This window comes from Arachis duranensis, chromosome 9 (assembly GCF_000817695.3).
Source record: "Arachis duranensis cultivar V14167 chromosome 9, aradu.V14167.gnm2.J7QH, whole genome shotgun sequence".
NCBI lineage: Eukaryota > Viridiplantae > Streptophyta > Magnoliopsida > Fabales > Fabaceae > Arachis > Arachis duranensis.
The window spans coordinates 61,599,316-61,616,721 of NC_029780.3; the positions used below are offsets into that span (position 1 = coordinate 61,599,316).

Sequence of the window (17,406 nt, forward strand, 5' to 3'; positions counted from 1 at the left end):
CCATAATCAAAACTAGCAACCAGACCCTAAGTAACAAAGAAATTTCGTATTTTTGTTGTCTGTCTCAAATGATTATACAAGATAGTACGAAGAACAACATAACCAAATTTAAATATTTATGCTCCAATGCAATTTTGCATGATATATCAGATATTTTTAGTGGCAGTTTCTTATTCATCCTGAAAAGTAGGGAACAACATGCGCAAAAGAACGAAGAATACCTTCTTGAGTTCAGTCTTAGGTGGAGGCCCCTCATAATAGAAACTTGGAACTGGATTTGCCTTAATCACCAAGTTCTTCCTCAACTGCTTGATTGCTGCTTCCTGCTCTTCCTATTAGAGATTATTAAACAGAATCGAAGTTATTTAATCAGTTAACATACAAAACATAACATGGAAACAGTAACATTAAACGATCCATGTATATAGCATGGGCAAAAGAAAAGGGTCAAAGGATAAGAATTTCCTAGTAAGAGAAGAAAAGAAGAGTGTTAAAAAAAAGCAGAGAGAAATGAAAACAAAATAACAAAGTGAAAAAAGTAAAGACCAGTGTACCTTTAGCCTCGCCTCATACTGGCTTTTTTCTTCTTGAAGAGCTCGCTGCTTCTCCTCCAACTTCATATAAAACTGGATAGGAAAAATTAAAATCATAACATTAACTTGGAATTCCATCTGTTTCACTAATATTACATCAGAATTAACTTGATGGCAAATCAATACCTCCCTCCGTTTCTCTGCACGCTGCGAGCTTCTAAATGTAGGTGCAGAACCAACAGTCACCTTAGATCTAGCAGTGCGCATTGATATAACACTAATGCTTGCGGTTAGGGAACAAACAACAGAATTACAGCCATGTCAAGTCATATGCAGCTAAAACCGACTATTTACCAGGTACAAAAATCCAAATAGTTTCTTATTTAAATAAAAAAAAAAAAGTGCGGCAGATTCTAAGGACCTTATTTATAATATCTTAACTTGCTATAATCAGAAAAGTAAAAATAAAAAATCACCAAAATGATCTAGTTTAGAGGATACGAGGAAGCAATAGACCAATTGTCTTCATCATCTTGATACTTCTTATGATCATGTGGCAAGGGCTTAATTGATGAAAATGTTGAATTTGTCTGAAAAGAGAAGGAAACATTTTTTAATGTCAGTGACCACACACACACGCACACAATAATAACATTTTTTTATTGGGTCTGCAAACAAAGCATATAAATAGAAAGTCTGTTAACATAAAATCTAAACCTATTGAGGAACATTTCCATACAAAATCCCATTATGAATTTAGCTGGCATAATATTATGTGATTCTGAAGATTGGTTGAATTTGAAATTAATATAGTGCATATTAAACCTAATATCTCCTTAGCCTATGTATGCATCCAATTGTTTAATCAGTGGCAATAAGTTATCACCATTTGGATTTGGTAATTTGGTTAATGAGGTTATGTGTTTAAATGGCAAAAGAAAGGAAAATAAATTTAGTCAGAGAAGGACACCACTTCCAAAACAAGAATGTAGTAAAAAAATAATATTCTAGTTGTTTTACTCTCTAATGTCTTCATGCACCACTAGGTTGTTATCATAATATTTACCTATTTATGTGGTTCAAACGTCAATTTCAAAAAGCAATGGCACAACAAGCAAGACCATTAACCATTTTGATTACCTGTGAATTCTTTGATGAGACAGGCGAGGGCGTGGTGTTAGCATTTGGTGGTGAATTCAAACCATTTGAGGCAGCTTCAGTTTCAACAATATCCGTGTAGGATCCATGCTTTTCATTGTCCAGATCTGATAGCTTTGCAGTAGGTGGGATTGACATTTTGTTCTCACCAGTCGTCTGTATTTCAGACTTTTCAATCTCCTCAGGCAAGTCAGCATCTCCATTTGTGGCATTAGCATTCAAAACATCCTTCTCATGATATTTCTGATCAAAAGAATTAGCTTCAGTATGTTCTTTTACCCCATGATCCTTTGCTTGAACCTTAGATATTGAGATTCTAGGGGCAATGCGCACTTTGTCATTTGTACTGCCGTCTGAAGATGGTGAAACACCATTTGGCTTCTTGTCCACAAATTGTATTCCTGAAACTTCTCTCCCCATGATACTGCATGAATGTGCATGATTATTAGCTTGAAAAAATAAGAAATCATTGGAGGAAAAATATAGATTGCTATTTGCTATAAAAGAAATAAAACTTCTTAACTTTTGGTTCAATCTAGTACAACACCTTCTAAACCAATTTAGAAACAGCTAATTTGACACTTGTTCCTCTTAAACAATGTCTCATATTTGAGCACCACAAGAACAACAACACAACAAAACTATATCCCACTAGGTGGACCTCTATTCAAGTATTGTTAAGGGGAAAATAAAAACTATCATTGCAATCGGTGAGCTTTCCTCCATAGTAGACCGACTAAACTTACTGATGGGGAAAATGAAAGGAAGAATAAAAAAAATGGGGTAAGATAAGAGTCTTCACAGATCCAGGGACTACCCAGTCCAAAGAAAAAAAAATCCAACTTCGGTTAACAGAAGTTTATTTTTATTTTGTGTGATTTTAGCCATTTAAGCAATCAGTCAACAACCATGAAATAACCCTTGAACTGATTTTTCTATTCTTAGAGAAAGAATAAACTTTAGGTCTGAATCTGTTATGACGCAAACCAAGAGAAAGAGAAAAGGGTAAAAGGGCCACTTGAAGCTAAGATTCTACAGAATAACTGCAGTTCTTAAATCGCCATGAAATTTCACATAAGGAGCCAATAAAAATTAAGAAACCACATCAGTAGAATAATAAAGTGTAAAAAAAAAAAAAAAAACAAACGTTTAGATGGAATATAAATAGAGATTCAAAAGGCTTAATTCATACAACAAAATCCAACATTTTATTGAGCTCCAGAAAACACTTGAATCAAAAGAAAAAGCTCAAAATTTAACCTTGTTAAGATCAAGGGAAAGCTATCCTAAACCCACAACCCAAAAAAGAAAAAAAAAATCAACCACAAAAATAGCATAAACAGGTCAAAATTTGTGAACTCACAGAATATGGCAAAAAAGAGAAAGAATGTGCAAAAAGCAAAAGCACTAGCAAGATTGAATTCCCCTTTTGACCCACTACCCACACACCAAAATTTTGAACTAAAAATAAGAGAAGGAAAAAAAAAAGACTAAAATTTGGCGCTTATACCCTTAAAAGAAGGTGGGTTCCCTGAAGCTAGCACTGTTTGGTAAGCACAAAAAACAAAAAAAGATAGAAAAAAAAAAAACAACGAATCTGAACTCAGAAGAGATCAAAACATGCTGATATCAAAAATCATAAAAACAAACACAGAAGAAAAAGATAAATGAAAATATCAGAGATCTCCAAATTAGCACATAGCTAAAAATGCTAAATAAGCTGGTTGAGGCAAAGGATCAAACACCTACATTGCAATAATAAAAAAATGACAAAAAAAGAAAAACCAAAGAGAGAAACCTGGCTCAAAGTTGTGGACTTGATCTCACAAGATCTCAAAAGAAGTGAAGGACTCTTCTCCTCTTCCTTCTCCTTCTCCTCCTTCTTATTCTCTTTCTTCTCTTTCTTCTCTTTCTCTCTCTTTGTGGCTGTGTTGCTTCTTCTTGTGTTTTGTTTTGTTGCGGTGAACTGTGATGGTGCCAAATACAAACAAAATCCAAACTTTATGTATCAATATTCGCTTGCTTTAGGGGATGTTATCAAAATCCGTTTTTTTTTCCCCTGTTTCCCCTTTCTCTGATGTGTTTTTCTTCGTTGGTTTTCTGGTTATATTTATAGAACGGTTTTTCGGGTTCTTTTTTAACGGCGGTTTTATTTTTTGTTTAACTGAAACCATTCTTATCCGCATGTCGTCGTGCGATCCACCCATTGACGGCGTTAAATTGTGATAGTGGAGTCACAACAAAGTGACGTTAAACTCAAATAATACTACTAATAAATAAATAATATTAAAAAAATGCTACTAATAAGAATTGTCAACCTACCTTAATAAAATATTAAAAATGTGAGGGAAAAATAGGAAGAAAAAGGGAAGACAGTCTGAAATAATTGTCATACATGATAACAGTATCACACGGATAAGATTATGAGATTTGGGTGTTATAGATACGCCTAAATAAGGAAAAAAAACGATTAAAAATGGAGCAATATCTGCACAAACATGCAAAAGAAAAAAAATAATAAAACTTCCTTTCCTTACATATTTTATTTTCTGCTGTTCTTTTTTTATTTAATTTTCCTGTTTGATTTTCGTTTAAATTTAAAATAAATTCTTAAAAAAGAATAAATAAGTTTTTGATCTTTTAAAACTTTGACAAATAAGTTTTTCACAAATTTTAATTAGGGTTAAATACTTTTTTCGTCCCTAAGATCTGAGGTGAAAATTAAATTTGTCTCCAATTTTTTTTATTATTAAAATCATTCTTAACGTTACAAAACGTTATAAAATCATCTTTTTTTTTTAATTTTAGACTAAAATACCCTTCATCATCATCTTTTCTCTTTACCCTTCTCACTCCACTGTTTACCTCAACCTCCTCCCTACTCCACTCTCCACTCAAATCTTCAACAACAACAATACCAACTATTTTTTTAATTTCAAAAAAATCAAACAAAGCCAATACAAAATCAACAAGAACAGTATATTCAGATTCAAAAATCCATCACAACAACACCAACTATTTTTTTAATTTAAAAAAAAAATCAAACAAAACTAACACGAAATCAACAACAATAATATATTCAGATTCAAAAATCAATTAACAACAATACCATATTCAAATTTCAAGATAGAAAATTCAAAATTCCAATCATTCAAACGCAAGAGAGAGAACGCAGAAAAGAGAGAAGAGAGAAGAAAGAAAAAGGGAGAAAAGGAAAACTAAGAGAAGATGGGTGGTGTTGCTGTCGTCCGTTGCCATCGCGGTTGAAGGAAAGAGGAGAAAGAAGCGACGGCATAGAAAGCTACTGTTGTCGCCGTTGCAGTTGTGGCTAAAGAGAGGACAGATCGAGCGAGGGGGAAGAGCAGAGTCCCTCACCACCCGAAGCACGACGACGGTGATGGAGTTCGACATCGACAGAGCAGCTCTCTGCCGTCACTCTTCCCTGCCGTCACCTCCTCCTTCTTCCTTTCCTTTCTTCTCCCTCTGTTCCTCTCTTCTCTCGTTCTCTCTCTCATCTCCTCATTTTGTCTCTCTCTAGTCACGACGCAATGGCGACAGCGACGGCGGCGGCCGCACTCTTCTCCGCCGTCACCTCCCTCTTCTTCCTTTCCTTTTCTTTCTTCTTCCTCGGGGTTTATTTTCTTTTTTAATATTTTTTTATTTTTGTTTAAGAATAAAATTGCCCGAAAAATATTGTTTATGGACAAAAAATGATTTTATAATGTTTTGTAACGTTAAGAATGATTTTAATAAACCAATCTATTGAACTAAAACTAACTAACATGATTTGAAAAAAGAATTCAAACAAAGAACCTTGAATGTAGGGTGTAGAAAGTAACGAAAAAGAAGGGAAGAAGGAGACGGCATCAGATTGTTACCGGCACTAGAGGTGGCAGCCGTGGGCTGCCAAAGCAGGGAGCTGGAGGTTATGGGTTGAGAAGGGTGAAAGGAGAAGGAGGAAAGGACTGCGGCGGCATTGAGAGAGAGGGCAAGAAGGAGAAGAATGAGGCATCGGCAATGGGGGTTGACGGAGAGGGGGTGGCGACGGCAGTGGCCTCAGCGGCAAGCAGCTGGTATTAGAGAGAGAAAGAGAGAGAGAGAGAGAAGGAGAGAGAGAGAGAGGAATGATGGTTATGGTGGTGAGGATTTGAATTTACGCCATATTTATCGTCGGATTTACTATCAAAAAATTCTGTCGGTATACCATTGCAGGTCACCAAAACGCATTGTTTCATTAAATTGAGTTACCATCGAATTAATTCGACGGTAAATCCGATGGTAAAGGACGCGCCAATTTAATCTATTTTTCCTCCAAAAATTACTAGCGGATTCATCGTCAAAAAATAGAATCCGTCGGTAATTAAAAAATCTTACAAATTCGACATGGTTATCACTAATAAATCTGCCGCTGCTTTACAATGTTAAATGCGACGGTAAATCCGACGGCACTCAGTGTTTTTTTTAGTGGATACCGACTCGGCCCGCTCTTACCCACTCCTGGGCACCATAGCCAATTTACCCATGGAGAGGGAGGGAAAGCCTTGGTTTCACCGCCTCTATTTCATTAGCAGATCTAGCCGCCTTTCTGCCCGTTGCGTTGCACCTGAAGTCGATGCCACAATCGGCGAGCTTCTGCCGGTTTGTTGACCAGTTTGGGTCACACCTCCATCAATTGTTGACGGAATTTCCGATGAGACAAGTAAAAGATTAGTCTTTTTGAGAAAAGCTCCCTTCTTGAAAGTGAAGCATTGATTATCTTGCAAAATACAAGGATTTAATTCCATGCAGCAGATGTAAAAAAGTTGAATCTTTTAGTATTTGGATTACGCGAAAGCAGCTAAAAATTAAATTTTTATAAACGGGGTTCTGGTTAAGCATAACAATGGTAATGTTGTTCATGTATTGACGTTGAATTGAGAAGGGTTTTAGAAACACAAGAGAGTTAGATTTTTGGTGAACACTCACGTGTAATTATCTTTTTGTGAAGTTGAAAGTCGAGAGTTATTAGATAATAATTTAGTCAAACATGTTAGATCATCTAACGATTCTCAATTATTAGCAGCTTTACATAAAGACAACTGTATGTGAGTTCCACCAAATTTATTTCTCTTTCTGTTCATTAAGATTTTTTGAAATCGAATTTTACGTCTCCTATCAATTAATACTTCAACATAGAGAATAATTATTTTCTTTGTTAGATATAAATTTTATATTTTTGCTATAATCTATAAATACCATTTGGCTTTTTTTATGAATGAGAACTTTATTTTCTTATTAAAAAAACATCAATAATTATTACCCATTTGATATAAATAGAATGAAATCCTTAGAATTTTAGAAAATAATAGTAATAATTTGTTTTTTTTTAATATTCATATATGCAAAATAATATTAATATTATTTTTTTTGAAGAAAAAAAGTCATAAGAATGATATTTGTAAATATATTATTTACACTTAATATTTATAATATTTTTTTCTTTAATTTCATCTTAGATATTTCATATATCGAATTTACTATGATATATAATCATAGATTTAGTTAATATATATTTTTACCTGCTTTTGTTGTTCTTAAAAAACATGTGAAGGTTATTACAATAAAATTTTTAAATATTTTACTTTGATAAATGTACAACAATTATATTAAAAACTTTAATTTTGTTAAAAAAATGCTAAACTTAATATTTAGCTTTAAGACATATGTGAGTTAAATTCTATAATTATAAAAGAATAAAATAATATTTTAACTCTTATGTTTGAATCTAAGTCTCAGTTTTATTTCTTTAATTTTTTTATGATATCTCTAATTTAGTAGGTTAAAGACTAATTTACTGTGAATCTGAGCTCTATTTAAACGATTTACTATAGGAATGACAAAGCAAGATGAATATATCTGGTCAACTTGCCAAAATCTACTTAATATATTAAAACTGGATTTTTCTCCAACTAATAAAGGTGACGTGTCGATCTCTCGTGAGTCCGTTTTCCCTCCAAAACGAATTAAAGTTTTCATCTATTCTAAATTATTTTATAAAAAATAACTTTATTATAATTATATCATAATTAATATTTAATGAATAAAATATAATTATACTAATTTAGGAAATTAATATTAATTATTAAATTATTATATTAATTGTATAATACTAATTATCAATTATTAATATTTTTTAATTATTATTTTTAATCAAGCATAATTAGTGACGACTTGATACATACATTAATGGTAAAAAATTAATATCGATATCAATTAATAATAATAATAATAATAATAATAATAATAATAATAATAATAATAATCTATCTTCTATTATATAAAAATTAGGTTTCTATACTTACCGATGAAGTTGACGTGGCATGCTTTTGAGAATATTTTCTGATTTATTTCTTTTAACTCATTAAATTCAATTTATTACGAGATTAATTATATCAACTAATAAATTTGATTAGATATTTAAATATCACACAATTTACTACAATTTATATCAATTTGTTTTTATAGTATTTTTTAATTTATTTTTTTTAATATTCTCGTAGTATTTTTAATTTTATTTCATTAATTAATTAAATCAAATTAGTTATACTAATTATGTGTATTAATTAATTGATTTGATTAATTTATTAGTAATTAAAATATAAAATCTATGTTAAAATAAACAACTGAGATCCTTTTAACTAATAATTAAATCATGTCAAATCATAAATACAGAGTCAAATTCAAATCATGTGAACTAAATATTAAACTAAAATAAGATGATTTTTTACTCATTCAAATTGAATGCAATAAACACAAATTAATTTTTTTAAATAATCATGATTTTTTGTCTTCTATATATAGAGGTCCAAACAAAATTTTAAGAATCATCATTCTTATCGCTTTCTAATATACTTATATGACTTTCGTAAATAATAATAGAAAGAAAAGATATGGAATAATGAATCTAATTTAATAGAATAAATTATTATACGAGAATTATGGTAAGAGATTATAATGTGAATAATAAATTATCTTAATGGGTCTTCTTATTCTCGAACATATAAATATCTAAAGCCTCCTAACGATAGTTCTTCATATTTTTTCGAAGGTGGTTTTCTATTTTACCTTTTTTATTTCTTTGTCCTAAATAATTTCACAAACTATAATAATAGCTGCATACGAAGTTGTTTATTTTACTCTTCGATTCTCATCACCATCTTCTCTTTTTCTTCCTTTTCTTCTTTGGTTTCAGATTTATTATTAACGTTGTTGTTTCGGCAGCACTCTAATAAAAAAGAGGTCCTTTCTTACGATTCTCAATACTTACCTAACACGTAATAATATTTACAAATTAATGTTGTGCGATAAATCAATTTTTGGTCAAGTCAATAGTCCTATTGTATTTGTGACCAATAATATATATATGTGTATGTGTTGATGAATATCTTTCTCTCTTCCATTTTATATAATTTAATAATTAATATTAGATCGTAATTATTTTATAGATAATTATTGTAAGGCATGAAAATTATTAAATTCTAACAATAATTATTAAGGATAAATGATTATTATAATAAAAAATAATATCTATTTAAATGATATACAAATAAATCATGCCAAACATAACAACTTAAAATAGTTACTTTTGAAAGAATATAGTTTATGATATTTAATTTTTTACTATTTATTAAAAAAAGTATAATTACTTAACGATTTTTATTTTTTAAATCCACTATTTATGCAATTTTATTCTTTTTTTTTAACAAAATTTTACTCATGATGGTAATTCTTCTAATAGTGTAAATGAATAGTAATTAACCCCTCATATTGTTAATCAAAGAATTTTGACGATAATTTCTATTTATAAATATTAATGGATGATTGTTTCTTTAAAAATAAAATGCATTATAATTTTATGTTATTTCATAATTAACAATAATACTTGATTATTTATTTAAAAATAAATTGCATTATAATTTTAGGTTATTTCACAATACTAATTAATGTTCATAATATTGAATTACTCTAAATTTTTTTTATTTTCTATCGTTAGCAGTTAATCCTAAATTAAAAAGATTATGTGAATTGTTGAATAGTCCAAATATAATCGAAATTAATTTAGTTTTTTTGTTTATTAATATAATTGATTGAAAGCATAAATGTTAAATAAGACAAGCAAATAATTATAGAAATAGAATGTTAGTAATTACTTAAAATAGATAACAAAATAAGTTATAGGGTATTACTTTATTTGAATTATTAATAATTAAAAGAATAAAAGGTCAGTAATTATTTTTAAAATAGACATTAAAGTTAGTTTTATGGTACTAATTTATTTGAGTTGTTAATAAAATTTTATAATTTTTAGATTTATATCTACTCAATTTATGTATTTTATTTTATTCTACTTTAACAAAAAATTGAGATGTGTATTTTTAATTATTTATTTAAAAAGTATAGCGAAATGAGTTATATCAATTATAATTAATTATCGATAATAACTATCAATTAATTGATTGTATTAATTTGTAATATGAATAACGTATAATAAATGTTGTGAAATTAATTATAATAAATTAATAACTAATAAATAAAAAACTAAAAGGGACTTTTTTTATTACTTTTTAATGGCTACACATTTTTATAATTTTACCTTTCCTTTATCTCTTTCTTTTACATTTATTTCTTTTAATTTATTGAACTAAATCAATTATACTAATTATCTATATTAACTAATTAAGTACTTTTTAATGGGTTATTATAACTGTGCTTTTAGACCATAAGTTAAAAATATTATAAAAAATATTTTATAAAAGTTGTTGAAAAATAAATATTTTTAAAATGTATCCTTAAGACCCAAATTAACTAAATTATTTTTCAACTTTATGTGTTTGATTTATTTAATTGTATTAATTACAATTAATCAACTATGTAATTTGATTTTATTAGGATAAATATTTCATCATTTTATATTTTATTTGATTCATTAAATTACATTAATCATAACTTTAAATATTTAATTTAATTAGAGTAAATATCAAATTATCTTAAATTTTGTTTGATTTATTAAACCAAATTAATTATAACATTTGATTGAGATAAATATTAAATTAGTTAATAAATAATATATAAAGCAATGAAATAAATGAACTCAATTAATTTAATTTATTATTGTATTATTTTATATATCCCTTTTTTCTCTCTCTCTATTTTAGGTAAATTTTTTTAAAATTTTTTAATAAGATCGTATTTTAATTTTTTTCTTTCATCCTTTGTATTAATTAATTATATTAATCTTTTATTATAATACATTTTTTATCTACTCCACACATTATTTTTTTATTTTATTTTATTTTTTTAATTGATTTTTTTACTTTATTTTTAATTATTTATTTTACTTTTACTTCTCATATATAGATTTATTATAATTGATTACAGGTTATTTTTTAATTTAAGTGATTTTTTGGATTATATTTTATCATTGATGCTTTTATTTTTTTAATGTATTTTTTTAGTCTGTGTTTAATGTAATAATCTGTAAATATCTATTCTATTATATAAAAATTAAATTTCTGTATTTAATGATAAAACTGTCATGGCATATTTTTTAAGGTGTTTTTCGATTTATTTCTTTTAACTCATTAAATTTAATTTATTATAATAAATTAATTATATCAACTAATTTATTTGGTTAATTATTTTAATATCATACAATTTATTATAATTTCTATCAATCAATCAATTGTAATTCAAATTGAATGATTATTTTCTATCATAAATGCTTAATTAAATAAGTTAGTATTACTTTTGATTTAGAATCAAATGAGAATAAAATTAGAGATACTATTTTATTTGGCCTTTAGAGTTTAATTGGTGTCACACTCAAATATAAATAGTGACTTTCGGATTTTGGTTTCCAACATATCAAAATCACCTCCGTAACTCTTTTTCCATAAAAGGAATTGCGATTCAACTCTATCAGATCAAGGATACAAAAGGTTTTGAAATAACAAGGAAATTGTCTGAATTTGCACGAATTATAAATATTCAAACTTATGAATTATGATGTTATTTCAGTTGGTTGTCGTTACGAAAATGACTCTAATCTATATGTGTATAAGGACTAGAATTGATTAAATATTATTTAAGTAATTTATTTCTAATATTAGTATTTGATTAAATTAGTTTTAAAGAAATTTAAATTGTTCACTCAATTTATATATTACGACTATTCTTTTTGAATATACCATTTTTATATTTTTAATATAAAATTTATTTTTTTCTTTTGATTTTTAAGTTTATTTTCTTTTTTGGATATATGTATCACCTTTTTTTTCTCATTTTATATTTGGCAAATATACATAGATATAAAAAATAAAAAATTATTGCATGATTGTAGAATAAAAAATAATTATATATATACAAAGAATAATCATAACAAAAAAATAATTAATATATGTGATTTAAATATTTTTATGTATAGTTAATATATATGTATGCATACATATAAAAAATATTTAGAATTATTTAACAAAATTAATATATAAGATCATGAAAAGTCACATCCAAATTTGACAAGAACAAGCTGACTTACATAGAAATAATTCTTATGGATAACGAGGTAATTTTATTATTTTTCATGATTTTTTCAAGTGATACTAGGTCCATTTTATAAATATTTTTTGTTCATATTTTAAGTTTATTTGATAAGTAAACCCTTGCACGAATCAAAGACAGTGCGATTTTATAGATTTATAAGTGCTAATAGCCTTTATATTTAATTTATTTTATGGTGTGATAATAACCAATATATTTGTTGGTGAATTTAACTATTACTATATTATTTATTATCACATTCAGTATATATGTCTGATTTATTGAAAAAAGTAGATTATTAAAATCGATTAATAACTATTTTAGAGTTAATCCAATTAATACTAAATTAAAAAAAACAAACAAACAATGCATAACGTGATACTATTTTATTAATCAAATTATTATAATTCAAATTAATTTTAAAAAAATAATTTAAAATAATAATGTTAATCTTATCACGTGCATGGCACGGGTAATTACACTTATTGCTAACAAAAAGTGGGTTACGCTGAGATTTTGAACCTGCCAAAATTAAAAAAAAAATTACCACCTCGCACTGCTAAATTTGTGGAGTTGGGTAGGATAGAATAGGATAGAATAAACTAGTGCTTTAAAACTTAAATCTTTATTCTTTTTTCTCATTTTTTCAATAACACTATTCACAGCGGCTTCCTTTCCTTTCATTCTCCCTCCATCATCTTTGCGCTCAAGTATAAGATCAACAGCAGCTATAAAAGCGTATTCATCAATTTTAAAGATTGGTAGCGTCAAATACTAACGATATTACAACATTTTTCTCTATTCTCTCTTTTCTCTCTTTATTCCTCTCTCAGTTATCGAATTAATCACTTGATTAATTCAAATTAATTTTCAGTTTATTTTTGACATTTAACATATCTTATTTTTATCTTTAAAGGTTTCAAATAAACTAAATATATATTATTAGACTCTTAAATATGAATAAAATATTTCGTATCGTGAATGCATGTCTAGTAAAGATATTATTAAGTAAGTAATTTTAATTTTAATATGTACGAATTTTAATGTTTTTAATTTTAGAAATAAGAGAAAACGCTAATAATATTTATGTTGGAAGATATTATAATTTACTTAATGCATAAGTAAATTGACAATAGCCAAATAGTGATAATAGGTGACCTAACAATAGATAAGTTGATAATACTTATTCAGGTATGCTATACATACAAGTCTTTTTAACTTACAAGTTTTATAAGTTGGCACAAGTCTAATAAAAGACACGCGCATTACACTCCCATATTCAAGAGTAAATACATGCACGTTACTCAACCACTTCCTATTTCTAAAGCGCGCTACTCACCATTATAAACAACTCTTCTTCTTCTTTTTCTTCTTCTTCGATGAAAACCACAACTACCATTTTTCTTCGCGTTTCTCCTCCTCCTCATCTTATTCCTTCTTCTTCTCCTATTTTTTGTGTTTCTCCATCTTTTTCTTCGCGTGTTTCCTCTTCATCGTCGTGTTTCTCCTCCTTCTTCTTTTAGTTTTGCAACATTATGCATTTTTTTCTTCTTTGTTTGATTTTTTCTCCCCAAAAAGAATTATGAGAATATAAAATAAGAAGATGATGAAGAAGAAGCAGCAGAAGATGAGGAGGAGGAAGAAGAAGAGTTCTGAATTATGCAAAACTCATCAGAATAAAAATACACCCAAATATCTTCGTTTTACACCCAAATATCTTCGTTTTTACACCCAAATTGCTGCAGATACGGAAATGAGTTATATTACGTGTACACTAAAATCAGCCACCAAAGTCAGCAAGGACTACAAAATACACCACAAAAGGACTACAAAATACACCCAAAATACACCATACTAAAACAAGCATAAACTATAGAATGCAAATACAACTATAAAACCATCATAAAAAATAACAAAAACCAGATTCATGGATCATAACTAAACAGAAACTAAAACAATTTAACTAAAAGAATAAGACAATTCACCATCTGTCATATGAAAAGTCATAAATTGTAAATACACCCAAACTTTTATAAAAATACACCCAAATATTCCTGATCTACACTCGAATGTTTGATATAAATTGGACAAGATTATATTAATTCTAATCAGAACTAGTATATTAGATTCAATTCAAATAAGGAAGAATTAATAGCAAATTTCATAGGCAAGGTTCGCGCACTGGTTCATCTGACAATCTGAAGTTGAATTATCCATTATCTTCAAAAACGATTTCAGAGATTGATGTCAAAAAACAATAGAAATCGAGAATAATAAAAAAAGAGAACAAAGAGAGAAAAGCACGTAAATAAAAAAGGAAAAAGAGAACGCAAGAAATTCGAAAAAAGAAACGGAATCTTTTCAAAAATTAAAAATCTGTTAGAGACGCGTGAAACATATGTGCATAACAAACGCATTTGAGCGTAATATCAATTAAAAAACTTGTAAGACTTGTATAACAAAATTACTTATATGTAAAAATTAATTCATACTTATTTAACTAATTAATTACGTTGTCACTCCGTTAATAAGAATGTTAAGTATTTCTTTTGGATTTAATATTGTGATAACATTTGGTTTAGTTGAAATTTTTTAGACAAAAAAAGATATTTTAAATTTTAGAAACTAAATTAAGACTTCATTTAAATGTAAATATTAGAATAATATTCTACACATTTATAACAATAAAAAAGAGTACGAGCCAGAAATACTATCGACAAATTAAATGTATATGTTATTACTAATTCATTATAGAAATAACCATGGAAGTTATTTTGCAAAGTACTCTCTTTTAATTTGTATAAAATAAGTGTAAAAATATAATATTATCCCATATAAAATTGTTTATGTAATTTACTTAAATTTCAATTTCTTATTTTTATTCTTTGTAACAGATGTTGCCTAAGAAATATAGCGTAATTTGATGTATTATTATTATTAACCAAAGTTCACCGTCAACTTGTATTAACAAAATTATAGAAATTAATAATTCTTACAATAGCAAATAACTTTATTTAATGACATAATTTTAGCAATATTTGGTATTAACAACTTAAAAATATATATATACAAGTTTAATCACCCGTGTCATGCACGTGATAAGATTAAAATTATAATTTTAAGTTGTTGTGTTAAATTTCATTTTAATTATAATAATTTAATTAATAAAAAATAACTTGTATGCGTTGTTTTTCTTTTTTTAATATAGTATTAATTGTATTAACTATAAAATAGTTATTTAATCTACTTTTTTCAATAAATCAGGCATATATACTCAATATGACCATAAATAATCTAGTAATACTTAAATCTACCAACAAATTTTATATGTTGACTGTGAAGTAAGAAAATATCAAAATCAGCTCAAAATGAAGAACAAATTAATAGAGAATCCTAATGCAGAAAGTTTTGTAATAAACAATAAATAATTTAAACCTACTGAATAACAATTCAATGCTATCTTTTGATACCTGCAAAATATATACATGAAACAATACCGTATCAATGTTTGTATATAAAATTATACGAATTTTAATGATAATTTTAATATTTTCAAACTATTAATGTATAATAAGAATTCATCTATTAGTTCCTAGAATTTCTAAATTTTTTTAAGTGATAGTAATAAATTTTAATAAATAAATAGATTTAGTAAGACATTTTGTTATTACCTTTTTATTATAGGCTCTCAAAAACTTCTCTATATACCACATTCATCATGCAGTTATCTTCCAAGTGTCCATGATCTTGGAACAGCACTCGCAGACCATCTATACTCGTTACCCTTGATAACGTAACAAACAATTGACCATGGGTGAAAACTGGCCTTGGAAGTTTCAATAGAGTTTGTCCATGGGACTTATTTATTATCATTGCAAATGACATGATAATTGGGAATTGTTTTCTTTGAAACCTGACCGGCAATGTTTCATTATTTGGAATTAGATTCACTCTTGGGATAAGAACAATACTTCTAACTTTGTTACTAGTTAAAGTCTTGCATTCTATCACATGATTTTCCATTCTTCTAACTTGCATCCTCGTTCCATTGCACAAACCATTAGTTTGGTCTATATTCCGCAGCAACATAACAGGAGCGCCAACCTTTAGAACCAACTTGTGTGGTGGTAGACCTGAACAATTTATTCCATTTAGAATCTCCGGCGAGAAAGCATCTAACTCAAGTTCCATATTTCCCTCTTCAGCACACACAGAGTCTGAACTTAAGTAGACTATTTCTTGTCCAGGTAGCCCTGCAGTCATCTTGTTGTTGACATCAGTGACACAAAAATCCAAAGTTGGTGCAAGAATTGCTCTATCCTTGAAATAAATTTCAACGGATAAATTGGATAACATATTTGGATACACGAAATCAATGAGGTCATCCAAAACTGTCTCAGAGTTCTTAATCAAAATGTCAGATGGTATATGAACGATCGATTCACCATCTGTTGTATCACCAGCCAAACCATCACCAATTTTGAGTAGTCATTCTGCAAAATTTATGAGTTCTTGTATATTGTTGTTTTCACCTAGTGACAATCTCATGTTTTTTGTAAACTTCAAAACTTTACAGTTATGCCATAAATATGAAGAATTAATAGAAGACTGAATTATATCTTGCCTTGAGCCTCTGAGAATTACAGGTAAAATTTGTCTAAAATCTCCTCCGAGAACAACAACTTTACCTCCAAATGGCAAATGAGCATTATACGAATTTGAGCACCTTAAGATGTTTTTGAGGCATTTATCTAAAGTTTCGTAACAATACTTACTTATCATTGGAGCTTCATCCCATGTGATTAATTTGGCCTTAGCTTGGATATTAACCTTGCAAGAGGACTTCCCTGTTTAATGCTACACAAAGAATCCTCATTTATGGCAAAAGGAATTTTAAACCTTGAATGTGTAGTTCTTCCATTAGGCAACAAAAGTGCAGCAATCCCACTCGAAACAACATTTAAAACTATACCTCCTTTAGACCTAATTGAGCACGATATAGTTGACCATAAAAATATTTTTTCACAACCACCTTGACCGTATAAGAAGAAAAATCCACCCATATTACCGCTAACAGCACCAATTATTTGATCGTATGCAAATTTCTACTCATTAGTTAGCCTTTTTAAATACCCACTTA

General features: G+C 27.9%; 2 protein-coding genes across 2 annotated transcripts in view; both read right to left on the bottom strand.

Annotated features, from left to right (window-relative positions):
• The window catches only part of LOC107465769 (protein WVD2-like 2), a 4,804-nt gene extending 1,025 nt beyond the window's left edge, over positions 1-3,779 (bottom strand). The window contains exons 1-6 of the mRNA XM_016084741.3: positions 3,490-3,779; positions 1,674-2,115; positions 1,035-1,123; positions 720-810; positions 555-626; positions 222-332 (exon numbers count right to left, since the gene is read on the bottom strand). Coding sequence (XP_015940227.1) covers positions 222-332; positions 555-626; positions 720-810; positions 1,035-1,123; positions 1,674-2,111 — 801 coding nt within the window. The 5' untranslated portion in view covers positions 2,112-2,115; positions 3,490-3,779. The remainder of the gene's footprint in view (positions 1-221; positions 333-554; positions 627-719; positions 811-1,034; positions 1,124-1,673; positions 2,116-3,489) is intronic.
• Positions 3,780-15,944: 12,165 nt separating this feature from the next.
• Positions 15,945-17,329, bottom strand: LOC107465758 (ATP-dependent DNA helicase PIF1-like). The gene is made up of 3 exons (XM_016084730.1): positions 17,239-17,329; positions 17,042-17,113; positions 15,945-16,714 (listed from the first exon to the last, which is right to left on the bottom strand). Exons 1-3 carry the CDS (start codon positions 17,327-17,329, stop codon positions 15,945-15,947), a joined length of 933 nt encoding a protein of 310 aa, XP_015940216.1.
• Positions 17,330-17,406: the final 77 nt, after the last annotated feature.

Coding starts and splice junctions, on each gene's coding strand:
- LOC107465758 (XM_016084730.1), bottom strand. CDS start 17,329: ATGGGTGGATTTTTCTTCTTATACGGTCAAGGTGGTTGTGAAAAAATA. Junction 17,114..17,238: donor CTCAATTAGGTCTAAAGGAG/GTATAGTTTTAA, acceptor AGCATTAAACAG/GGAAGTCCTCTTGCAAGGTT. Junction 16,715..17,041: donor GGATGAAGCTCCAATGATAA/GTAAGTATTGTT, acceptor GTGATACAACAG/ATGGTGAATCGATCGTTCAT.